The following is a 27,510-nucleotide window of genomic DNA, read 5'->3' on the forward strand; positions in this document are numbered from 1 at the left end:
TCGGCACGAGTATTTTGGAAACTGCGCGACTTGTCGGGTGTTCGAGAAGTGCTGTGGTGAGTGTCTTCAACGGGTGGACAGACGAAGATGAAACCACGTCCAGGCGTCGTGGGGCTGGACAGCCACGTTGAGGGCCGGGCAGGCTGGTAAAACAGGGCAGGCGGCGAACCATGGCGGAACTAATGCTGGGCAGAGTCCAAGTGTGCCTGAAAACACAGTGCACCGAACACTCCTAACCGTGGGACTCCAAAGTCGACGACCCATCCATTTGTCAATGTTAACACCACGACATAGACAACTATGACTGAAGTGAGCACGTGACCATCGGCCCTGCACATTGGAGCAGTGGGAGAGCATAGCACGGTCTGACGAATCCCAACACATTCTTCATCCTGCCGATGGGAGGGCGCGAATCCGTCGTCTTCCGCGGGAACAACTGCTCGACTCCTGTACTGTGGGACGGAGACAAGCTGGCGGCGGCTCCATTATCCCCTGGGGAACGTTCACGTGGCCATCCGTGGGTCCAGTGGAGCTCGTGCAAGTCACCACGACGCCACAGGGGTACCGTACGCTGGTTGCAGACCACGTACACCCTTTCGTGACGATCATGTTTCGCAACAGCAGCTGCGTTTTTCAGTAAGATTTTGCGCCATCACACAAGGCCAGGAGCACATCTGGAATTTCACCGAACGTGACGTCAGAGACTATGGCAGCCTGCTTGGAATGTGCGGGAATCAGGTGGCCTGCATGTGTGCAGATGTGGTGCGGACGCCATCCAGCGACCTACCAGCGCCTCACTGCTTCCGCGTCACGACGCGTCGTCGCTCTTATCCGTGCCAAAAGTCGACACACCGGCTATTATGTAAGCTGCCATAATGTTCTGGGTCGTCAGTGTATTTCGGGTCCCCACTGACATTGTCGGTGGACCTTTCTTTCTCTCCTAGCCGCCAAGTCGGAGTGTCAAATTACATTTATATTCTTGTACAGCAAATGATTTGCCTCAGCCTGTGACGTCTCGCCGCTGCTCTCTTTGTTTCTGCTCGTGCATCCTCTGTACAGACACACATCGCGGTGCACAGTACTTGCTTCTTTTCCTACACTACTTAACGTGTGTAAGCTATCGCGATCATCTTTTGCTAGTACGAATGTTAACGGTGGAGTACGGTATTTGATAACACGGCTACCTGAATTATTTCGCTTCAAGACCCAGCTAGAATCTCTCTCTTTCCGAAAGCTTATTAATAAAATTAGTCAAGTATCAATCATCACTAATTTGAGATGGCATTAAACTCACTTTCTTTGTACTGTATCTTTAGCAAGAGAAAGCTGCAAAGTAGGGAACATTTGATCTTCATTGGTTGGTTAATATGACGTTGTCTGTTATTTTTAAAACGTGAAAACCTGCGTGAAAGAATTATATAGGATCATTAAGCCGAACACATGTACGTATTGGACTTCTAACTGCAAACTGGACAGAAACCCATTCAGAATCATCTAATTTAATGCATTTCGCTGCTGGCTGACGCATCATTGCTAGTGCAATACAGTTTCAAAGTCGATGATGATATTCATGAATTTCGGCCTACTGAGAGTCTTCAGACTTGGTCTTCGTTGAACAGATACAAGCCGGTGTAGGTTCTCCACAGCTCAGTGATCAATTGGCTGTATTTTCGACTGTCACACAGTCTATAATACTAAATGAGGAAAAAAGCATATCTTAGGAAAGATAACATAGGTGTATTCATAGATATGGGAAAAAACATGTATGACAAATGCGTGAACGATAGACTGCATAAGAAAAACGATTCGGGAAGAAGAATGTTCAGTATGTGGCAGACGTTATACTTTTTTCGTGGAGAATTCCCGCATTTGTCGAATTCCATCAATATTACTGACTTGTACAACAAGCCCATGCCTACTACAGTAGTACAAGTTTATATGCCAACTAGCTCTGCAGATGACGAAGAAATTGAACAAATGTATGATGAGATAAAAGAAATTATTCAGGTAGTGAAGGAAGACGAAAATTTAATAGTCATGGGTGACTGGAATTCGACAGTAGGAAAAGGGAGAGAAGGAAACATAGTAGGTGAATATGGATTTGGGCTAAGAAATGAAAGAGGAGGCCGTCTGGTAGAATTTTGCACAGAGCATAACTTAATCATAGCTAACACTTGGTTCGATAATCATAAAAGAATTTTGTATACATGGAAGAATCCTGGAGATACTAAAAGGTATCCGACAGATTATATAAGGGTAAGACAGAGATTTAGGAACCAGGTTTTAAATTGTAGGACATTTCCAGGGGCAGATGTGGACTCTGACCACAATCTATTGGTTATGAACTGTAGATTAAAACTGAAGAAATTGCAAAAAGGTGGGAATTTAAGGAGATGGGACCTGGATAAACTGACTAAACCAGAGGTTGTACAGAGTTTCAGGGACAGCATAAGGGAAAAATTGACAGGAATGGGGGAAAGAAATACAGTAGAAGAAGAATGGGTAGCTCTGAGGGATGAAGTAGTGAAGGCAGCAGAGGATCAAGTAGGTAAAAAGACGAGGGCTATTAGAAATCCTTTGGGTAACAGAAGAAATATTGAATTTACTTGATGAAAGGAGAAAATATAAAAATGCAGTAAATGAAGCAGGCAACTTGGATGAGTCAGAGCATCTGAAAATACCCAAAATGGACAGACGACCAAAACTCAAGACAGGACAAATAAACTACATTGCGACACACAATATAAATTCCCTCATACAACCAGGCAAACTCAAAATTCTGACGGATGAAATGGATCGTAAGGGGATTCTCATAACCGGACTTCAAGAAATGAGAAATACTGATCAGGAGCCGATAGAGTCACAAGGATATAGGATTTATAAGGGAATACCAGGGAAAAGAGTCATGAAACAGTGTCCACAATTTGGAACAGGATTCGTGGTGAGTCTGAAAATAATAGAGTCCATAATAGAATTTAAAGCACAATCTCCCAGGCTCTCAACATTAACTCTAAAAGCTGCAAATAAAATGTACACAATAATAAATGCCCATGCCCCGACAAATGATAAAAATAATAAAAAAGAACACAGAGAAGAGGTAGAAAAATTTTGGGAGCTCTTAGATCAAACGACGAATAACATTAATAAAAATCACATCAAAATTTTAATTGGAGACTTCAATGCCCAGCTAGGAAGGGAAAAGAGATATAGAGACATAATAGGGAAATGGACAGCACAAAGAAGAACAAACAAAAATGGCATAAGACTAGTGGAATTTTGCAGAAACCATGACATGATCTCAAAGTCGACGTATTTTAAGAGAAGACCAAGTAAACTAAAAACTTGGAAACATCCAGACTGGAAAAATGGAGAATGGCAACTGGACCATGTCTGCATGGATAAGAATTACCACAAGGAAATTTACAATGTGAAAGTACTGAGAGGGACAGATACCGGATCAGATCATTACATGATAAAAATTAAAATTAAATTAACCCCATTAGCAAAGAAAAAATCCCACCAAAAGAAGAAGAGAACCTATGACCCTCATAAACTGATACAAAATGAGGATTATGAAGCACAAACCAGGGATATAAAAATAACAGATGATCTGGAAGAAATAATTCCCAAATTGAAACAAATAGCTGAACAAGTTGCCCCTATAAATCCAAGGAAAAAACACCAGTGGTGGAACGATGAATGTGATGAAGCAGTGTTGGGTCGACACCAAGCCTGGTTAAGGCATCAAAATGAAAAAACAGAAAAATCATATTTGGAACTCACAAAACAAAGGAAGACAACACAAAAAATAATAAGGAGAGTTAAACGTCAGTACCAAAAAGATATACTTCTAATGATAGAAACAAATAGTGAAAAAACAAACTCAAGAGACTATTACAAAATATTTGGCAGACAATTACAAAGATATGATCCTCCAACATTAATGTTAAAAGATAAAGATAATAACCTAGCCCATAGTAATAGTAAAAATACAGAAATTCTAGCAGAAACATTTAACAAGTTACTAAATTGTGAAGATCCCCCAGAACTTCTTCAGATAAACACAGAAACCCCAATTAAAACACCAGCAGAAAATATAAATCCACCTACAATTAATGAGGTCTACAGAGCTTTGAAAGAACTCAAAAACTACAAAGCAAGTGGAGAAGATCAAACGTTTGCTGAACTTTGGAAATATGCAGCAGAACCAGTAAAGATAGCATTACACCAATGCATAGTAAAAATCTGGAATGAAGAGAAATTACCAGAAAATTGGACTACTGCTATAATACATCCATTACATAAGAAAGGAGAAAAATCAAATCCAGACAACTATAGAGGAATTTCCCTTTTGGACTGCATGTATAAGATCATGTCAAGAATACTATACAACCGCTGTAAAGATCAACTAGAACTGGAACTGGGAGAATATCAAGGAGGATTTAGATCCTGGAGAAGCTGCCCAGAACAGATAATCACCTTGAAATTAGTTATGGATGTCTACAAAAGAAGGCAAAAACAACTAGTCATAACCTTTGTAGATTTCAAAAAGGCGTACGATTGCATCCATAGATCTTCAATGATGAAAATATTAAGGAATTTTGGACTTCATCCTAAATTAATAAAAATGATACAGTTAACCTTAACAAACACCAAATCCAAAGTAAAATTTAGAGGAGAAATATCTGAACCATTTACGATTAAAACAGGGTTGAGACAGGGAGATTGTTTATCACCATTGCTATTCAATTGTGCTCTTGAATGTGTAATGAGAGAATGGTACAAGGAAAATCCTATGAATATTAAAATTGGAACTAAGAAAGATAAAATAAACCTAAATTGCTTGGGATTTGCTGATGACCTAGCATTACTAGCTAATAATATTCAGGAAGCCACGAAACAAATAACAAGCTTACAAAATATAGCACAAAAATTAGGACTCCAGATATCATTTGAAAAGACTGAAATAATGGTAACGGATCCACTTGTAATAGATCACATCACAGTGAACAATAGGGAAATTAAAATAGTGAAACAATTTAAATACCTGGGTGAAATTATAACACACAAATTGGACGAGAAACCTGCATGGCGAGCAAGAACTAATAAAATGATAAAAGCTCAAAAACTAACATTGTCTACGTACAATAAAAAATGTCTATCAATTAAAACAAAATTAAAACATTACAAGACGGTGGTTCAACCAGAGGTTACATACGGAAGTGAAACTCTTTTTAAAGTCACCCAGAAAAACAGAATTGACAAAATTTTAAAAGTAGAGAGAAGAATTGCTAGAACATGCATAAATAAGAAATATCAAAAAGCTGGGCAATGGCGGATAGTTCCAAATGAAGTGGTATACAGAGAACTGGAGCCCATCACCGATACTATACGAAAGAAAAGGATCTCTTTTTGTGGTCACATTCTGAGGACACCAGAAACCAGATTATCAAGGAAAATTATTGAGAAACTCTGGAATTTGAAACAACAAGGAGGATGGCTTAAGGAAATAAGAGAGGATATGGAAGAACTGGAAATAACTCTGGATGATTTGCAGAACAAAACGCCAAATTTAAAGAAGTTGAGGGACACAGAAATAAGATTTAAACCAAAAATTGACAAACGACATACAATGAAAAGGGTATTTACAGATGAGGAACGACGAAAAGCATCAGAACGAATGAAGAGATACTGGGCCACTCGGAAGGGGAAAATACCAAAGAAGAGGACCAGAAATGATTGACTGAAGTGGTCCAATGAGGCCGTAAAAGCAGAAGAAGAAGAAGAAGCAGGCAAAAAGGAATACAAACGTCTCAAAAATGAGATCGACAGAAAATGCAAAATGGCTAAGCAGGCATGGCTAGAGGACAAATGTAAGGATGTACAGGCTTATCTCCCTAGGTGTAAGATAGATACTGCCTACAGAGAACTTTGGAGAAAAGAGAACCACTTGTATGAATATCAAGAGCTCAGATGGAAACCCAGTTCTAAGCAAAGAGGGGAAAGCAGAAAGGTGGAAGGAGTATATAGAGGGTCTATACAAGGGCGATGTACTTGAGGAAATGGAAGAGGATGTAGATGAAGATGAAATGGGAGAGACGATACTGCGTGAAGAGTTTGACAGAGCACTGAAAGACCTGAGTCGAAACAAGGCCCCGGGAGTAGACAACATTCCATTAGAACTACTGACGGCCTTGGGAGAGCCAGTCTTGACAAAACTCTACCATCTGGTGAGCAAGATCTACGAGACAGGTGAAATACCCTCAGACTTCAAGAAGAATATAATAATTCCAATCCCAAAGACAGCAGGTGTTGACAGATGTGAAAATTACCGAACAATCAGTTTAATAAGTCACGGCTGCAAAATACTAATTCTTTACAGACGAATGGAAAAACTGGTAGAAGATGACCTCGGGGAAGATCAGTTTGGATTCCGTAGAAATGTTGGAAAACGTGAGGCAATACTGACCCTACGACTTATCTTAGAAGGAAGATTAAGGAAAGGCAAACCTACGTTTCCAGCATTTGTAGACTTAGGGAAAGGTTTTGACAATGTTGACTGGAATACTCTCTTTCAAATTCTAATGGTGGCAGGCTTAAAATACAGGGAGCGAAAGGCTATTTGCAATTTGTACAGAAACCAGATGGCAGTTATAAGAGTCGAGGGGCATGAAAGGGAAGCAGTGGTTGGGAAGGGAGTGAGACAGGGTTGTAGCCTGTCCCCGATGTTATTCAATCTGTATTTTGAGCAAGCAGTAAAGGGAACAAAAGATAAATTTGGAGTAGGTATAAAAATCCAGGGAGAAGAAATAAAAACTTTGAGGTTCGCCGATGACATTGTAATTCTGTCAGAGACAGCAAAGGACTTGGAAGAGCAGTTGAACGGAATGGACAGTGTCTTGAAAGGAGGATATAAGATGAACACCAACAAAAGCAAAACGAGGATAATGGAATGTAGTCGAATAATGTCGGGTGATGCTGAGGGAATTAGATAAGGAAATCAAACACTTAAAATAGTAAGAGAGTTTTGCTGTTTGGGGAGCAAAATAACTGATGATTGTCGAAGTAGAGAGGATATAAAATGTAGACTGGCAATGGCACGGAAAGCGTTTCTGAAGAAGAGAAATTTGTTAACATCGAGTATAGATTTAAGTGTCAGGAAGTCGTTTCTGAAAGTATTTGTATGGAGTGTAACCACTTGTGGAAGTGAAACATGGACAATAAATAATTTGGACGAGAAGAGAATAGAAGCTTTCGAAATGTGGTGCTACAGAAGGATGTTGAAGACCAGGTGGGTAGATCACGTAACTAATGAGGGCGTATTGAATAGGATTGGGGAGAAGAGAAGTTTGTGGCACGACTTGACTAGAAGATGGGATCGGTTGGTAGGACATGTCCTGAGCCATCAAGGGATCACCAATTTAGTATTGGAGGGCAGCGTAGAGGGTAAAAATCGTAGAGGGAGACCAAGAGAAGATTCAGAAGGATGTAGGTTGCAGTAGGTACTGGGAGACAAAGAAGCTTGCACAGGATAGATTAGCATGGAGAGCTGCATCAAACCAGTCTCAGGACTGAAGACCACAACAACAACAACAACAACTGGTTTGAGAATTAAAGAAAAACCATCCATGAGTAATCAGTATGATAAATATTAAATATATAATTAAAATAAAATAAGGAGCATGCATTAATTATCGGGTTGTTAATAGTAAAATACACATTTGTCAGACATAATTTTTAACAGGAGATCACACGATACTGATAGCTACATTAATGTAACATCGGTGCCTTCAATAAGCAGACGTTCTGCTTTTAAATTCTAGCTGAATAATTCTGAATACCTCTGAGTAATTCTGAACCTTCTCACTTACTGAGCAGCAATAGTGTCCGTGTATGCAGACTGATACAAATTTGTTTTTAGTTTGGATAAATCTCTACAAGTTGGTACTTATAAAGTGCATCATCAGCGAGTGAATGTATCAGTTTCATATTTCACTGACGCGAGGCTAGTTGAGACTTGCAGGAGATGCATCGTCAGCAAGTTCAAGCTTGTAAGTCCATAAATTTTGTATTATACCATTCCATGACAAGTTGAGATTTTCAGAAACGCTTTGTCTGCGAGTTTTGGTTTACTGATGCATCATCGATACGTGTGTTTCATATTAATCAAACCGAAAGTCAAATGGTTCAAATGGCTCTGAGCACTATGGGACTCAACTGCTGAGGTTAGAACTAGTCAAACCTAACTAACCCAAGGACACCACAAACATCCATGCCCGAGGCAGGATTCGAACCTGCGACCGTAGCGTTCTTGCGGTTCCAGACTGCAGCGCCTTTAACCGCATGGCCACTTCAGTCGGCGAAACCGAAAGTCAAATGAAATGAAGAGGCTTGTTGAAATATCGCACAACATGCAGCGTTATTAGAATTCTCACAGCTTATTCACTAATTTACACTCGAAAGACTTTGAAGAGATAAATTCAAGGATATTTCGCGATTTTTATTTTAGAGTGTAATAAAAAGAGAGTTCTCAGGTGTTGGACTCGACTTTATTGCATTTTGTAGACTCCATGTCGATACGTTTCTCAGTAACAACATTGTGAAATGCCTTTCTACTATGCAAAAGCAAAAGTGATGAATTTTAGTTCATCAATGAAGTGTACTCGACTTTTTATCATCTTATGAAATAACTATTATTATCTCCCACCCTATAAACTGGTTTTAACCAGTTTTGACAAATAATGTTGACTATCACTTCCCTTCTCTCGTCATGTGTTTATGGGCAATGTTAGGGTGTCTGTAGAATGAAAACTAACTGGCTATGCGCATAGTGTAGGTAGTGTGAGTCCGCATGATATGCAGGAAGTCTCCTTGAGTCACGTCCGTCAGGAGGTTTTGTTTTTGTGTGCTTCTACATGTGTGTGTGTGGGAGGGGGGGGAGTGGATGGGTGGGCGGGTGGTTGAGTGTGTATGTGTGTGTGGGTGCACGCAAATCAGGAGCCAATATTTTTGACTTTAGTATCTGTGAAGGTTACGTAATTTTTTCTGCATATCTGGGCATTTTACGTATCATTATCACACTAGAATGAGGGGTGTGGGGTATACCTCACAAACGGGGGAGTTGGATTGTTTTCAGTTTATTTCATTTATTGAAACCACATTCTGTTTACGATAATGGTCTACATATTCTGTTATGCTGCCTCATTTTAATAGTATGCAGAGATCGGCTGGAGAGAGGTTGGGAGCGGGAGGGATGAAGGTGAGAAGGGAAAGGGACAAGATTCTGTAATACCCAATCTGGGTCACATGATGACACAAATGTAAACAAAGTGTGCTAGAGTCGGTGCAGCCAATACTACTAGCAACTAAAATAAAAATTAACGCCTGACTCAACTAACAAAAAGTAACAGCTATGTGGGCAACATAGATAAACTGATGGTATCAGATCATGCATTGGGATCAGGGAACTATCACATTCAATTTTCTAATATTGGAACTTTATTGAAGTCAAATCGTTACTATGCTGCTACAGAGAGGCCATAGAAATCAAGCATACAAAAACAACTTCATCAGAGAACTAGAAACGCTGAAAGTTGACAAACCATGGATCTTAGTGCTAAATGAAGTGAACAGCGCCAACTCAGCTGCAGTACGAGCTCTGAAGCTGCCCCCGCACGCTGCCGCTTGTCGAGTTACGTTACCTGGCAGCCAGTGCGCGGTTGTTCGGCTTTCCAAGCTTGTTTCTGTTCGCAAATCAATTAACGAAGTCTCTTTAGCTCTGAGGAAGTCTCCTGCATTAGTAGAATAGACGCTAGGCCTAGAAATGTGTCTCTGGCCAAGACCTCACGCGTACACTAATACAGTTACCGAAATGTTGACATTTGTTATGGGGCCTACACTTTATTATCTAATGCTGTCACTTACCTTCCAGCGCTGCTGATGAAATATCGCATGAAGACTATATTATAAAAGTGGTTCAAATCGCTCTAAGCACTATGGGACTTAACACCTGAGGTCATCAGTCCCCTAGACTTAGAACTACTTAAACCAGACTAACCTAAGGACATCTCACAAATCCATGCCCGAGGCAGGACTCAAAACTGCGACCGTAGCAGCAGCACGGTTCCAGACTGTAGCGCCTAGAACCGCTTGGCCACAGTGGCTGGTGACTATATTACAACTTGGCTGATAACTCGAGAACTTGTAAAACATTATAAAGCGTTCCTATGGACGACAAAGAATAAAACTGTACCGATAGTTAAGTCTCGGCGAGGGTGAGCTGTTGTGGCTTCTGTCCTCTTCTTGTCTAAACTGTTTATTGTCCACGTTTCGTTTCCATGCATGGCACCATTCCATACAAATACTTACAGGAAAGGCTTCCTAACACATAAATCTATATTCAATGTTGACGAATTTCTCTTCTTCAGAAACGCTTTGCTTGCTATTGCCAGTGTACGTTTTATATCATCTCTACTTCGGCCATCCTCAGTTATTTTGCTGCTCAAATAACAATTCTTATCTATCACTTTCAGAGTCGCGTTTCCTAATATAATTCCCTCAGCTTAACCTCGTTTCATTCGGCTGCATTTCATTATCATTGTTTTGCTTTTACTGCTGTACATGTTTCGTCCTCCTTTCAAGATACTGCCCATCAGTTCAACTGTTCTTCCGAGTCTTTTGCTGTTTCTGACGGAACTACAGTGTCATCGGCAAACCTCAATGTTTTTATTTTCTCTCCCTAAACTTTAAATTTTTCGTAGGTTTCCTTACAGCTTGCTCAATGTGCAGATTGAATAACATTGCTGATAGGGTACAGTCCTGCCTCACTCACTTCTCAAGCACTGCATCCCTTTTATAACCCTCGACTCTTTCCACTGCCATCTAGTTACTGTACAAGTTGTATGTCGCCTTTCGATCTTTGTATTTTACCCATGCTTCCTTCAGAATTTCGGAGATTGTTTCAGTTAACATTACCATAAGATGTCTCTAAAGTTACGTTGTGCAAGACGCGACAGTTGGCTGCGACTGCGACGCTGCCCCCTCCTCTTTTCCCACCCTGGCAGACGGCGACATGGCCGCAACACGACTGGAGTCGTCGCTGTTTCCCAAGCTCCGGTCGGCGGCGGCGGATTCAAATACATAAGAAAAATAAGAATTCCGATTTTCTTGCTGTAAAAAATACTGTATGTTAATGCAACAAAGTTACATCTGCTCCCAGAGTTAGTTTTTCGATACAGATTCTCCTTTCACTTTAAAAAATTGAAAAGTATCTCTTCCGGTTTTGCGTGTTTTTTTCGCTGTATATTACTTCTCTATTAATTGTGAGGAAAGTAAAAGGCACAAAAAATTGATGTTTGCGTATCTTACAGTTTCACATCACAGCTTGATAATGAGGTGTCTATTTTTCGGATATTCGTCACAGTTATTCCGGTACTTAATTTACAAGTAACCTACTGCATAAAATTTGAATTGTGTACAGTGAAAAATGTGGTCGCTGGCTACTTTACGTATGGTTCACGTTAGGTCATACATCGTTGCCGATGAAAAGAAGCTAACATATCGAAATTATTTTTAAAGTTGCGATCAGAAAGATATCGATCTCCGTTTCCGAGATTTGGGCTCATATATCTCCGGGAGCGTCGCGACTAGCCGCCAGTTCTGTCGACGCGCAACGAGAATCGTGTGGTCTTCACACGATAGAGAATGCATTTGTTTTGTTTCGCTGACACATTTGGACCTAATGAAACCATTTTTTGTCATATTCCTCCGGTATGAGTTACTAATATTTCTCCATATGCTCTTGACAATTTCATTTAAAATGCCACGAAATGTAGGTTTCTTAAAGCCAAGTGATCAAGTAGAACCCATTTTCTTGGTTTTGCTGAGGCATCTGAACCTGTTCCAAGCTTTCTTTCTCGTTTATTTCTCCGATACGAGTCCCGAATATTCCTCCATCTGTTTTTGCACATTTCACCTAAAATTCCAATGAAAGATTAGTTTATTATCAATAAGCGGACGCTAGCGTCTTTGCATTGTTTCAAGTTCTTGACAACAAGGTAGGGTTACACCTTAAACATTTCTAGAATTTTGATTCTGAACGTCTACAGTATACATTGGCAGAAATGTGAAAAAAATAATGTCCGTGCTTGTTCACAAAATTTCCCCGAATTATACTTGTCAGTTTCTCCCATGCAGAAACTTTTGGAACAAGCTAAGGCAACTTTCATAGCTGACTGAATCTTTATTCCCATCCAAATGAACTTCCATATTCTTATATTCTGACAACATACATCGTTATGGATGACATGAACATTTAATCTTGCCAAGCTGCACTCAAAAGATGACTCCAGGATTTACAAAAGACGAATTTCAATTGTGAACTGAGTCAGACCAGAAGGGCCTTGTAAAACAGTAGTGTACTTTTGGCACAAGTTTTTTGAGCACCATCTTCTACCAATGAATTGAAGTGAATGTGACAAATAACTTATTGCAGCATACTGTTTGCGCAATCTGTTGAGAAACGCCTTCCTCAAAACGAACATCTATTGATTACAGAAAGCTGTACAACAATCTGGTGGTGGTTTTCACAACTAGAAGGTATCATCAAGACACCAATTTACCGTTTACTTTCAAAGTGAAGGTATTGTAAAATGTAACTTTCTCGTTGTACCTTCGATTGTTCATTTTATAATGTACTTGCCGTTTTCAATTTTTATCGTCACAAGAAAGAGTAATGCGAAAATTGACCTTCAAGTTCATTTTCATCATTCTAATTCTACATCTGCATGGATTATACTGATTTTCATAACAGGCCTGAAAAATTTGCATTAATGGGAAAATATTATATATTTCACTCACCTGCCAGTGTCAACTGTGCACCAATTTCTTCCCAAATTCTGTCTCTGAACATAGTGTCTCTATATTTAGGGTTCTTCAAATCGTAAAGGCAAGGATGTTGCGAGAGCAGCTCACAGAGCATCACATCCTGTGAGTGGCTCATTTCAGTTTTCCTTGACTGGCTCGATATCTTTCTGGCAGCCGTACGATTTTGTGTCGTGCGACTTCCGTCGCAACACTGCTCACTGGTGCAGTGCTGCTGCAGCTGCCGCAACAGTCGCGCGTCGCATCCCAAACTCGAACTGCGCATGCGCCCGCAGGCAACTTCTGACGTCACATAGCGACCCGTCGCAGTCGCTAGTGTGCGTCGCGTCTTGGACAACGTACCTTAAAGTTACGTTGTGCAAGACGCGACAGTTGGCTGCGACTGCGACGCTGCCCCCTCCTCTTTCCCCACCCTGGCAGACGGCGACACGGCCGCAACACGACTGGAGTCGTCGCCGTTTCCCAAGCTCCGGTCGGCGGCGGCGGATTCAAATACATAAGAAAAATAAGAATTCCGATTTTCTTGCTGTAAAAAATACTGTATGTTAATGCAACAAAGTTACATCGGCTCCCTGAGTTAGTTTTTCGATACAGATTCTCCTTTTACTTTAAAAAATTGAAAAGTATCTCTTCCGGTTTTGCGTGTTTTTTTCGCTGTATATTACTTTTCAATCAATTGTGAGGAAAGTAAAAGGCACAAAAAATTGATGTTTGCGTATCTTACAGTTTCACATCACAGCTTGATAATGAGGTGTCTATTTTTCCGATATTCGCCACAGGTATCCCGATACTTAATTTACAAGTAACCTACTGCATAAAATTTGAATTGTGTACAGTGAAAAATGTGGTCGCTGGCTACTTTACGTATGGTTCACGTTAGGTCATACATCGTTGGCGATGAAACGAAGCTAACATATCGAAATTATTTTTTAAGTTGAGATCAGATTGATATCGATCTCCGTTTCCGAGATTTGGGCTCATATATCTCAGGGAGCGTCGCGATTAGCCGCCAGTTCTGTCGACGCGCGACAAGAATCGTGTAGTCATCACACGATAGAGAATGCATTTGTTTTGTTTCGCTGACACATTTGGACCTAATGAAACCATTTTTTGTCATATTCCTCCGGTATGAGTTACTAATATTTCTCCATATGCTCTTGACAATTTCATTTAAAATGCCACGAAACGTAGGTTTCTTAAAGCCAAGTGATCAAGCAGAACCCATTTTCTTGGTTTTGCTGAGGCATCTGAACCTGTTCCAAGCTTTCTTTCTCGTTTATTTCTCCGATACGAGTCCCGAATATTCCTCCATCTGTTTTTGCACATTTCACCTAAAATTCCAATGAAAGATAAGTTTATTAACAATAAGCGCACGCTAGCGTCTTTGCATTGTTTCAAGTTCTTGACAACAAGATAGGGCTACATCTTAATCATCTCTAGAATTTTGATTCTGAACGTCTACAGTATACACTGGCAGAAATGTGGAAGAAATAATGTCCATGCTTGTTCACAAAATTTCCCCAAATTATACTTGTCAGTTTCTCCCATGCAGAAACTTTTGGAACAAGCTAAGGCAACTTTCATAGCCGACTGAATCTTTATTCCCATCGAAATGAACTTCCAAATTCTTGTATTCTGACAGCATACATCGTTATGGATGACATCAACATTTAATCTTGCCAAGCTGCACTCAAAAGATGACTCCAGGATTTACAAAAGACGAATTTCAATTGTAAACTGTGTCAGACCAGAAGGGCCTTGTAAAACAGTAGTGTACTTTTGGCACAAGTTTTTTGAGCACCATCTTCTACCAATGAATTGAAGTGAATGTGACAAATAACTTATTGCAGCATACTGTTTGCGCAATCTGTTGAGAAACGCCTTCCTCAAAAACGAACATCTATTGATTACAGAAAGCTGTACAACAATCTGGTGGTGGTTTTTCACAACTAGAAGGTATCATCAAGACACCAATCTACCGTTTACTTTCAAAGTGAAGGTATTGTAAAATGTAACTTTCTCGTTGTACTTTAGATTGTTCATTTTATAATGTACTTGCCGTTTTCAATTTTTATCGTCACAAAAAAGAGTAATTGACCTTCAAGTTCATTTTCATCATTCTAATTCTACATCTGCATGGATTATACTGATTTTCATAACAGGCCTGAAAAATTTGCATTAATGGGAAAAATTATATATTTCACTCACCTGCCAGTTTCAACTGTGCACCAATTTCTTCCCAAATTCTGTCTCTGAACATAGTGTCTCTATATTTAGGGTTCTTCAAATCGTAAAGGCAAGGCTGTTGCGAGACCAGCTCACAGAGCATCACATTCTGTGAGTGGCTCATTTCAGTTTTCCTTGACTGGCTCGACATCTTTCTCGCAGCCGTACGTCTTTGTGTCATGCGACTTCCGTCGCAACACTGCTCACTGGTGCAGTGCTGCGGCAGCTGCCGCAACAGTCCCGCGTCGCATCCCAAACTCGAACTGCGCATGCGCCAGCGGACAACTTCTGACGTCACGTATCTTCGAAAGATAAGTCGTAGGATCAGTATTGCGTCTTGTGCTCCTAAATTTCTCCGAAATCCAAACTGATTTTCCGTGAGATCGGCTTCGATCAGTTTTTCCATTCTTCTATGAAGAATTCGTATTAGTATTTTGCAGCCGTGACTTATTAAACTGATAGTTCGGTACTATTCACGACTGTCAGCACCTGCTTTTTTTTGGCATGGGAGTTATTACATTCTTGCTGAAGTCTGAGGGTATTTTGCACGTATCATACATCTTGCGCACCAAATGGGAGAGTTTTGGAGCGGCTGGCTCTCCAATGGCTATCAGTAGATCAGACGGAATGTCATCTACCCCCAGAGGCTTGTTTCATCTTAGGTCTTTCACTGGTCTGCCAAATCCTTCTCGCAATATCACATCTCCCATCTCATCCTTACGTATCTCTTCTTCCATTTGTATAATACTGCTTTTAATTTTCTCTCCCTGGTATAGACACTCTATATACTTCTCAGCTTTCCCTTCTTTGGTTAAGACTGGTTTTCCATCTGAGCTCGTGATGTTCATGCAGTTGCTACTCTTTTCTCCTAAGGGCTTTAATTTTCCTGAATGAAGTACCTGTTTTTACCCTAGTGAAATGCATCTAAATCCTTAGATTTCTCCTGTAGCCATTCCTACTTAGCCATTTTGCTCTTCCTGTTAATCTCGCTTTTGCCTGTTTCATTTCCTGCGTTTTTATATTTTCTCCTTTCATCAACTGATCTTATCCAAGGATTTTTACCAGGCTTTGTCCTTTTGGGTACTTGATCCTTTGCTGCCTTCACTATTTCACCTATCAAAGCTACCCATTTGTCATGTACTGTATTCTTTTCCTGTGTTTTAGTCATTCGTTAAACCAGTGCTCCCTCTGAAACCTTAAACAACGTCTGGTTCTTTCAGCTTTCCCAATTCTCACCTTCTTAATGTCCTACGCTTTTGCAATTTATTCAGTTTTGATCTACAGTCCATAGCTAATAATTGTTGTCAGAGTCCACTTTTGCCCCTGGAAAGGTCTTACAATTTAAAATCTGATTTTGAAATCTCCGTCTTACAGTTACATAGTTAGTCTGAAACCTTCCTGTGTCTCCAAGTCTCTTTCACATATTTTCAGATATACAATCTTCTTTCATAATTCTTAAACCGGGTGCTAGCAATTATTAAATTACGCTCTGTAGAAAATTCTACCAAGTAGCTTCCTTTTTCATTCCTTTCCCCCACCCCATAGTCGTATAAACTTGTACAACTGTGGTGGATGTTGGCTTTGTGTCTGTCTTGACCATGATAACGAGCTCACTATGCTGTTCATAGTAGCTTATCCACAGTCCCATTAGCTTATTAATTGTTAAACCTACTCCTGCATTACACTTCCTTCATTTTGCATTTATAAACTTGTATTCACCTGACCAGAAGTCCTATTCCTCCTACCACTGAACTTCAGTATTTCCCACTATATGCAACTCCAACTTGTCCGTTTCCTTGTTAAACTTCCTAACCTATCTGCATGATTAAGTGATCTAACATTCCTTGCTCCAATCTGTAGAATGCCAGTTTTGTTTCTCCTGATGACAACATTCTCCGGAGCAACCCCACCAGAGATCCAAATGGGGAACAATTTTACCTCTGGATATTTTACCCCAGAGTATGCCATCAACATTAAAACATACAGCAGAGCTTCATGCCTCTGGAAAAATTACAGATGTAGTTTCTCCTTCCTTTCAGCTGTTGACAGTACCAGCACACCAAGGCTACTTTGATTGATGCTGCTGAAAAGGGTGCTGCCCCTCTTCAGGAACCACATGTTTGTCTGGCCTCCCAACAGATACCCCTTCATCGTAGTTGTGCCTGCGGTATGACTACCTGTATCTCTGAGGTATTTAAGCCACCCTTCCAGTGGCAATGTCCATGGATTGTTACATTAAGACATGGTATATTTTACATAGTAATATTTTGTATGAGAGCTAACAGGATACACAAAAGTAATGGGAATGACAGCTATAAAAGAAAGAATTACATTTTACCTTTTTTGTAAACTGGAGAACAGTGCAGGGTGATTTAACTAACTGGGGACAAAGTGCAGGAAATGATCCCTTAGAAGATAAGAAGCAAATATTGACATACGACCAGAAACACACAGTGTCTGTGCGACAGGATACTTATTAATTCATCATGTCTGCACAGTACAATACAGTGACGACATCCTATGATAAGAGTACAATTGGACAAGGTGGCTCTATGGACCTCCAAGCATGCTCAAACAGAACACAGCACTGACTGATTCACACATACAAATGAGCTGTCCTGCAACTGAGTGGCTTCACAGGAAGTACGAAAGCATTATTCCACGGCCTGCATATCCCAGATGGGCACAGCATACATTACTTCTTTCAGGTCCCCCTAGATGTAGAAATCTAAAGGGTTGACATTCGGCTACAGCCAGGACATGCAACATGACCAATTCGTCCTGTGCATCAGCTGGGATAGATTTTGCCAAGAAGCCTCCATAAGGAAATGTAGAAGTGAGCTTGCACATCATCATTCATTAGGCACATTATCCTTGATAATGCAAAAGGCACATCTTCCAACAAGGACTTCAGAGCCACTCATAGAAAGTGCAGACATGTCTCACCTGTGAGGCATTATAGGATATCAGGTCCCACAAGCCGGTCGTCAATAACTCCTGGCCACAGTTTGAGACTGAGAAAATGCTGATGACTTGCTGCCACTATACCATGGAGATTCTCCATAGTCTGCAGATGTGTGTAGGGAAGATGAACGATATTGCTCATCATAAAGTTAGCATCATTTGTGAATAGGATGAATGACAGAAGTCCCAGTAACATGGGGCCTGTATGAGGAACCAGCGACACTTCTGTCACTGTGGATGCAAGTCCCTGGATGTAAGTGCTACAGATAGTGGCAGTTATCTTGCAGAACCTACCACTAGGCAGTATCGCTTACCCCATGCTGGTGGGCCAACTGCCTGGTGCTGATACTAGAGTCTTACTCTATAGCGTTCAACATCTGTTCCACCAAGTCCTGCATACATACCAGGTACATACATCTCATTGTTACCCAGTCCCATAAATGAACATGCCTAACATAAATGATGAACCACTGCTGAAAACAGTTTATGGCGATGTTGCTGTCAGTGGGGATACTTTTCCCAGTACAGTTACGCTCTTGTTGATGCATTGTGATGTCGGCTTGTTCTACATTGGTATGTTAAGTCGTCATATCTATGAAGAACAATGCTGCACTGCGTGAAACATGCCCACTTCAAAGTAAGTTTGCAGCAACAGAGAAGAGGAAAGGAATGAATGGGAAAACTGCACAGAGCACAGTTTAATCATAGTCATTACTTGGTTTAAGGATGATGAAATAAGGTTGTGTATGTCGAAGAGCACTGGAGACACTGGAAGGCTTCAAATAGATTACATAATGGTAACACAAATTTCTAATGTAGATTTTAGACTGCAAAACACTTCCACACATATGTGGATTCCGATCATAACCTATTAATTATTAACTGCAAATTAAAACGAAAGAGACTGCACAAATATAGGAAATGAAGGAACTGAGATATGGATAAATTTAAAGTACCACAGGTACTGAGAATTTCATGGGAAGCATTAGTAAATAACTGAGGGAATTAGGGAAAAGAAATACAGTAAATGTCGAATGGGTCAGATCACATGATCAGTGGAAACAATGTGGAGCTCTTCATTGGAGCACTTAAATTTGATGGAAGATGTCTGGGGGAACACAGCACATTGGTAGATGAAACTTCACACAAAATGGTACCATGATCAGTTCTGTACCGGCACTTTGAGTAAAATAGGCATAAAAATAGCCACAAAAGAATTCAGAGAGGCGCTGCTAGCAGCCTATTATGTCAGTGAAGCCCATATGTGATTGTAACAAAGGTGCTCTGGGAACTTAATTTGGAATTTTTGAGTAAAAGGTGACACTGTTCTCATGAAACTCTCTTTGAGGAAGACTATGCCACAGCTCAGCCGCCATCATCATGTATTTCATGCAGGGGTGATGTAAACAATGTAAGTGGCGTTAAGGCATATACCATTTGTCTATCAACTCAATCTTCAAACAAATTTGGATATAAGTCACTCATTTGGTATGAATTACCTTTGCGTACGCACAGTGAACCAACTTTGGGAGTATATGCAGTGAGGAACCAAAATATTATGACCACTTCTCACTGAGCGGCTGAATGCCACCTACTGTTGTTGTGAGCAAGTGGCACAGTAAGGAATATATCTGTGTACGAGTGGATCAGAGAGGAATGAAGAATCATTACACCGACGATACAGGTCGCAAATTGGGAAAGCCACTGACGTAAGCAACTTTGACAAGTGGCAAATTGTTATGGTCCATCGCCTATGATCATGAATTTGGAGAGGCCGAGCCTCGTTGGCTGTTCAGGCGCTGTTATCGCGGCAAGTGGTGGAGGACTGTGAAACCGTGGGGAGGTGACAAGGTGTTGGACGTCTAAGCCTCATATCAGAACGTGTTGTCCTCATTGTGAACTAGGATAGGCGGCGATTTGTGCCAGATCTGACAACACGCTATGGTGTTAGTGAAGTCAAGTTTTCAGTACGCATCGCAGTACGCAAGGTAGCGTCCTGCAGCAGACGAACCCTACGTGTTCTCATGTTGACGACTTCTGTTACGATCAGTGGGCATGGGATCATCGAAAGTGGACCGTGGGTGGAAGATTACACACTGCTCGGTTGGATGAGTTAAATTTCTTGTTGCACCAGGTTGAGGGTCGTGTCTGGATACACAGTCATCTAGATAAACAGTTACTTATAGTCAAAATTATGTTGCAAGGGCATTCACCTAGCCTTCCATATATAATGATATAATGATATAATGACAGCTGTGGGCTATGTCAACAATATTGGAGATCACTCATTTCATTGTTTAAATCTTCCCTGGTGGCGACTGCATGTTATAGAAGAATAACTGTCTGTGTCACAAAGACCGATTTGTGCTATAGCTGTTTGAGCAGCATCATAGTGAACTCACGATTTTGACTTCGGCACTAATATTGCCTGATCTGACCCTGATGGAACATATACAAGGTGCTATAAGCCACGAGCTCTTTGCTCCCATTTCACCAATCTGTATTGCGTAACTCATGATGGTCGTGTCGTGCCACGTACCTCCAGAAACCACCATGCACCCTGCAGTGGCCTGTGGACTGTGTATGCAGCTGTAGAAGGACTTGTCGAATCCATGTCATCGATGATCACTGCTGTACTCGGTACGGAAACTTCTTAAATAATAGAATCCAGTATGTTGTCCTCGATGGCGAGTGTTGATCAGGAACAAGAGCGCCACAGGGAACCATGGTAGGACGGCTGTTGTTCCCCATACGCATTTTGGCAGACAGGGTGGGCAGAAGTCTGCGGTAGTTAGATGATGATGCCGTGATGTACGGTAAGGTGTCGACGTTAAGTGACTGTAGGAAGGTACAAGAGGACTCAGAAAAAATTTCCATTTGGTGTGATGGTCGACAACTATCCCTAAATGAAGGAAAATGTACGTTAATGCGAATGAGTAGGAAAATCAAACCAGTAATGTTCGGATACAGTATTAACAGCGTCCAGCTTGACATTATTTTCGTGAAACACTACAGAGAAAAATTAGAGAACCGGTATATAAAGCTGACTGCCGAACGACTCTGCTGCCTCCAACATACATTGCGAAGATGAGATAGTAGAATTAGGGCTCATACGGATGCACAGAGTCAGTCGTTATTCCCTCACCCTATCTGCGAGTGCGACAGGAAAGAAAATGAAAAAGTAGTGGTACAGTGTACCATCCGCTATGCACCGCAGAGTATCTGTGTGGATGTAAACGTAGATGTACTGTGTTCTAAAAGTGAACCCACGAGTTTAAGCAGGTGGCCATAGTGTTTTCTCTCACAAGTGTCTTTAATACAAAGTGGTGCAGTGAAGTGGTAAACTTTGAAGTAACTACGAACAAAACGAAGAAATGTTACAAAACTTTACTTGAGATTCAAACATGTCTAGAGCTGGGATAAGGGGTTCTTGGTGTAGTCTGTTATGCTACAGTCTTCAGATACACTCATCAAGAGAGATCACAAGCTGAAAGAAGTTAAGACCAAGGCCACCAAGCGATGTCAGTGTTCAATGAAATTATACGATCCTTCAACAAACATTTCGCAGCTAACACATAATGCATCGAAATGTGTGAGATGGTTCAATTCTATTGAAATCAGGTACACTGAGTTCCAAGATTTGGAAGTGTATGAAGTCTAGGAGCGAGAATTGTATCTAACAAATTGACATAATGTTCAAATGTCACATCAGCAGTAACATCTCTTTTGTACTCAAAAAACGAACGGCGTCTTACACCGAGCGTGACACTGCGCAGTAAGTAGTATAGTAGGTTCTATTGGAGAGTGGAGGAACTGAGCAGGATTCCCTGAAGACCAGTAGCGGATGTGCTGCCCTTTCTCGTCCCCACAACAGTGGAAAATCGTCTCATTAAACATCCAAATATTCTGAATGGTTTTCGCATCTTCACTGTCTTCAACCAACAATTGTTCACCATTCCGCATGTGTAGAACTCAGCCATTGTCACTGATTCTACGAAATGCTCCCCCTACAAATGTTACCAGGTATTCACGATACAGGGCTCATTTGTACTGAGACTGCAGTCCATTTGAGGGTGACTGCTGGATATTAACACATCGGAAATGATCATAAAGTTCTCAAAATTATACTGACTTACTGTCTTCTCGGCAGGTAAATGAAGCGTATATTCAGGCATATGCAGACTTTAAAGTTAGGTATCCAAATTTCACAACAGGTATGAGTTATTTCATTCACAACGTTAGTGCCAGTCAAAGGAACAAAACCACCATCGCTAAACTGTGTGCTGAAAACGAATAGCCTACACAAATCAATCCTCATACTTTACAAAATTGCTTTCCCTGCACAATGAGCAATAAACTTCCTACGCTTCACAATGTGCCTTTCCTCGGCTCCACGCTGCCTGCACGCACGCCACTTCTTGGCCGCTGAAACCTGACCTTCGGACCACTGCTACCGACGAAGCCGCAGCCCTGCTGGACAAAGCAGCCACGCGAGCGCCCGGGCTACTGCGCAGTCGCGGCGGCAGCGGCGGCGGCGGCGGCGGCCACGCATCCAGCTCAGTACAAATGGAAGCATGGCAGCCCCGTCCCCCTGTGTCTGCTGCCGTCCGCAGCTCAGGACTGACTGAAACCGCGTCACGTGGCATTAGCAGCCATTGTGTGCCCAAGCGATACTTGTGAAGCGCAGGAAGTGTTGTGTATTTTCGAAGTTTTAAGCAGAATAATGCCTCAGTTGCCAACATCTCTGCTGCACTGACTTTTCCAGCATATGATTTACATTCATAAAGTGTAATGATATATATATATATATACACACTACTGGTCATTAAAATTGCTACACCAAGAAGATGACGTGCTACAGACGTGAAATTTAACCGACAGGAAGAAGATGCTGTGATATGCAAATGATTAGCTTTTTAGAGCATTCACACAAGGTTGGCGCTGGTGGCGACACCTACAACTTGCTGACATGAGGAAAGTTTCCAACCGATTTCTCATACACAAACAGCAGTTGACCGGCGTTGCCTGGTGAGACGTTGTTGTGATGCCTCGTGTAAGGAGGAGAAATGCGTACCATAACGTTTCCGACTTTGATAAAGGTCGGATTGTAGCCTATCGCGATTGCGGTTTATCGTATCGCGACACCGCTGCTCGTGTTGGTCGAGATCCAATGACTGTTAACAGAATATGGAATCGGTGGGTTCTGGAGGGTAATACGGAACGCCGTGCTGGATCCCAACGGACTCGTGGCTGGGGTTATCCTTGACGCTGCATCACAGACAGGAGGACCTCCGATGGTGTACTCAACGACGAACCTGGGTGCACGAATGGCAAAACGTCATTTTTTCGGATGAATCCAGGTTCTGTTTATAGCATCATGATGCTCGCATCCGTGTTTGACGACATCGCGGTGAACGCACATTAGAAGCGTGTATTCGTCATCGCCATACTGGTGTATCACCTAGCGTGGTGGCATGGGGTGCCATTAGTTACACGTCTCGGTCACCTGCTGTTCGCATTGACGGCACTTTGAACAGTGGATGTTACATTTCACATGTGTTACGACCCGTGGCTCTACCCTTCATTCGATCCCTGCGAAACTGTACATTTCAGCAGCATAATGCACGACCGCATGTTGCAGGTCCTGTATGGTCCTTTCTGGATACAGAAAATGTTCGACTGCTGCGCTGGTCAGCACATTCTCCAGATCTCTCACCAACTGAAAACCTCTCGCCAATGGTGGCCGAGCAACTGGCTCATCACAATACGCCAGTCACTATTCTTGATGAACTGTCGTATCGTGTTGAAGCTGCATTGGCAGCTGTACCTCTACACGCTATCCAAGCTTTGTTTGACTCAATACCTAGCCGTATCAAGGCTGTTATTACGGCCAGAGGTGGTTGTCCTGGGTACTGATTTCTCAGGATCTATGCACGCAAATTGCGTGAAAATGTAATCACATGTCAGTTCTAGTATAATATATTTGTCCAATGAGTACCCGTTTATGATCTGCATTTCTTCTTGGTGTAGCAATTTTAATGGACAGTAGCGTATATTCATAAAGTGATATATCATTTATTTGAAAGCAAAATTAATGTTAATTTGGTGAACAAATCCATCAACAAACCTGGAACGATGTTTCCTTATTGGTAGTGAGAGAAATGATGTTTAGAAGTTCCATGTGATGGTGAGCGCAAGACTGCTGTTTACACCTAACTGAGCTAATTCCATGCTACTGTCAGGAGGATCTTAAGGCCAAGTTTCTTTTTTTTTTCTTTTTTTTAATTTCAATGTTTGACCACTGCAGCGTAAGTCCTTATATGTTTTCTTGTTTTGGGGTTCGTTTTGGTCGCTATGGGAAAGGTTACTGAAACTCAACTTAACCATTCAGTTATTTTTATTCATTTATGGCCTTTTGTCTTTGTCTCCTTCGTACATATCTCTTACTTAGTTTTGATCCACTTGAAAAAAAAGTCAGAGGAGCTAATAAGATGGTTTGTTTAATGGTAATTTAATTACAAAACATAAATCTTAGAGATAAAACTGACAATTTCAGCACATAAAATGAGAAATAGAGAGTGGTACCGCACTAAGTTATCATGACTGGTAAAAAAATGTGACTTCATACACTGTACAGTAAGGTTTAAACTTATATTTACGATGTTCACAATAATAAGTTGTACTTTTTCCACACAATATAATTACAAAAAGAAAAAAAAATGCACTGTGCAAGTACCGAACGTACGACCTTTCATTAAGTAATCATTAACGTTACCAGGAGACTATTATTAGTCATTGCTGGCGAAACCTGGCCGGTAATGTACATTGTATTAATACGAATAGAGTTGTTACTGTTTCCTACAGCCTACTTTTCATCGTAGGCCTAGCTTTATTCGAACACATTTTAAAAATATTGTATTCTCTTGTACTTTCGTAATAATTCTGCTAATATAGTAGAAAAATCTGCAGAGATAATTTTGGGGATAGATCTGACAAAAATATAAATCAACCGCAATCATATAGGCACGTTTATTAGTTCAATTTACTAAGGTACCGCGCATATATGTTTGAATCCAATGTTTAATTTCGTATAACAAAAGAGATATTGGCCAAATTTTCGTAATACCGACTCCTGCTGATCTTGGACAGAAGCAATTTAACGCTAATTATGAAAACAGGTGTTCGAACTCGATACCGCAACAAGAACTGCGAAATTTGCTTTTACGTTTAATAAAAGATAGCAGGGAAAAATTATATTTCACGCCCGCCACAACAAATGCTTTTCGACTAATTTAGCTTAAATTTGTTGAGATTTTTTGTTGCTAAATACGCAACACGTTCCGTGTGAAGCCACTGATCAGTTTCAGCAGTGCATTAGACGGCTGAGTGCACTTCTCTAATGCAAACAGCTAAGTATGCTGCAGAAGCGGCGGCGCAGTGGGCCACAAACGCCGGCCGCACTTCCCTCGTGCACACAGAGCTTGCGCCACCTCTCTCTGCCCGCAGCACGCCGCGCGGCCTGGAGGACGCGTCTGCCTACCCGGCCCTGTTCGCACACCTGCTGGCCACCGGCCGCTGGTCCGAGGCCGACCTGCGCAAGCTGGCGGGGCTCAACATGCTGCGCGTCATGCGCGCCGCCGAGCAGGTGAGCACTCCTGACGATGCGCGCTCCGGCAGAAACGTCGCGACACCAACATTAGCGCCGTAGCACTCTTGTACCGTGCAGGTGTCACGTCTGGGCTACGAAGTGAGTTATGTTTATGACAATGATACGGATGTAAAGTTGCGCAAATTTCGTGTAATGTGTGGAACAATACATAGAATACTAGAAAACTGGAAAAAATACAAAAGCTGTACTTTCTAAAACTATAACAGTATAGCGACGTCGCTACTTCTTATGGAAGTGAGGGTCGGATAAGTACAAGGAAAGATTTGCAGTTGCAAATACGAACAACCGCCAGCTGTAAAAGGGAATAACAATGAGAATTTGTGCCGGACCGGGAGTGGAACCCGGATTCCGCACTTTATGCGAGCAGCCGCCTCAGCTGGTGTGGCTATCTGTGCGAGACCCTCGGCCAAACTGTAGGTCGAAATCCTCCATCGTAACAGGTACTCATACACACATTATGTAATGACTCTGCAGGGGAGGAAATTTTAATTGAAAGTCTCTCCCTGCCATCGGCAGACAAATACGGTACTGCAGTACCTGTTTTGTTGAGAAGAACGGTGTAATGTCCGTTAGGTTGTGACGCAGGAACGTTGACATGTGGAAGTTTGGGTCCGCCTGATAGTCATTCGTGGATAAACAAAGTGGTTAAGGCAACCAGTCGTGTAGAGCAGGAAATCCGGATTCTAGTCCCAATCTGGCGCAAATTCTTGTTTTTGTTATTCCCCTATAAGTTGACAGTTTTTCCTGTTCACAACTAGGAATATATTTCAAGTAGTTCATAACGATTGCAGTCGCCACAGTGGCTGTTCCTCTGGAAAGTCACGCATTTCCGAAGAAGCAGTGCGTAGTTCTTCTTAGCAACAATCCTGCAGGTGAGACTGTTGACGAGAGTGAAGAGCTACACAAGAAGCGATTTCATTAAAAATCGAAAAGTTTATAACGAGTTGGATGTGCTTGTCATCGGTGAGGAAGCAGCAGAACATATAGACATACGGAAACCGTGTGTGAACAGAATGAGAGACGTATATCTACTCAAGATAGTCCTGAGGTACAGTTAAAACGGGCAGAGAAAGCAACAGATTTACTCGTAAGACCACGGCGAGGAGCAATGTGAGGAAAACGGCTCCACTGGAGCTCTGTAGCGCCGCAGGTGGCACTTGTACGTCGGTGCAGGCTGCCTGCCCGTAGCCTTATGGGCTCAGGCGGCTGGAAGCAGCTTTGTGACAGCTGTCTGCCACCTGCTGTCTGGACGCCATTGGTGACTCCGCCTCAGTTCTCCGACGCCTGTACGACAGACTAGCTCATCTGTCTTGGAGCGAGAATTGTATCTAACAAATTGACATAATGTTCAAATGTCACATCAGCAGTAACATCTTTTTTGTACTCAAAAAACGAACGGCGTCTTACACCGAGCGTGACACTGCGCAGTAAGTAGTATAGTAGGTTCTATTGGAGAGTGGAGGAGCTGAGCAGGATTCCCAGAAGACCAGTAGCGGATGTGCTGCCCTTTCTCGTCCCCACAAGAGTGGAAAATCGTCTCATTCAACATCCAAATATTCTGAATGGTTTTCGCATCTTCACTGTCTTCAACCAACAATCGTTCACCATTCCGCATGTGTAGAACTCAGCCATTGTGACTGATTCTACGAAATGCTCATCCTACAAGTGTTACCAGGTATTCACGATACAGGGCTCATTTGTACTGAGACTGCAGTCCATTTGAGGGTGACTGCTGGATATTAACACATCGGAAAAGATCATAAAGTGAG

At 41.6% G+C, this 27,510-nt stretch overlaps 1 protein-coding gene across 1 annotated transcript in view; it reads left to right on the forward strand.

Moving 5' to 3' along the window:
- The window catches only part of LOC124616657 (dipeptidase 1-like), a 181,702-nt gene that overhangs the window by 151,380 nt on the left and 2,812 nt on the right, over positions 1-27,510 (forward strand). The window contains exon 10 of the mRNA XM_047144985.1: positions 25,579-25,717. Within this exon, the coding sequence (XP_047000941.1) occupies positions 25,579-25,717 (139 nt within the window). The remainder of the gene's footprint in view (positions 1-25,578; positions 25,718-27,510) is intronic.

This window comes from Schistocerca americana, chromosome 5 (genome assembly GCF_021461395.2).
Source record: "Schistocerca americana isolate TAMUIC-IGC-003095 chromosome 5, iqSchAmer2.1, whole genome shotgun sequence".
Lineage (NCBI taxonomy): Eukaryota > Metazoa > Arthropoda > Insecta > Orthoptera > Acrididae > Schistocerca > Schistocerca americana.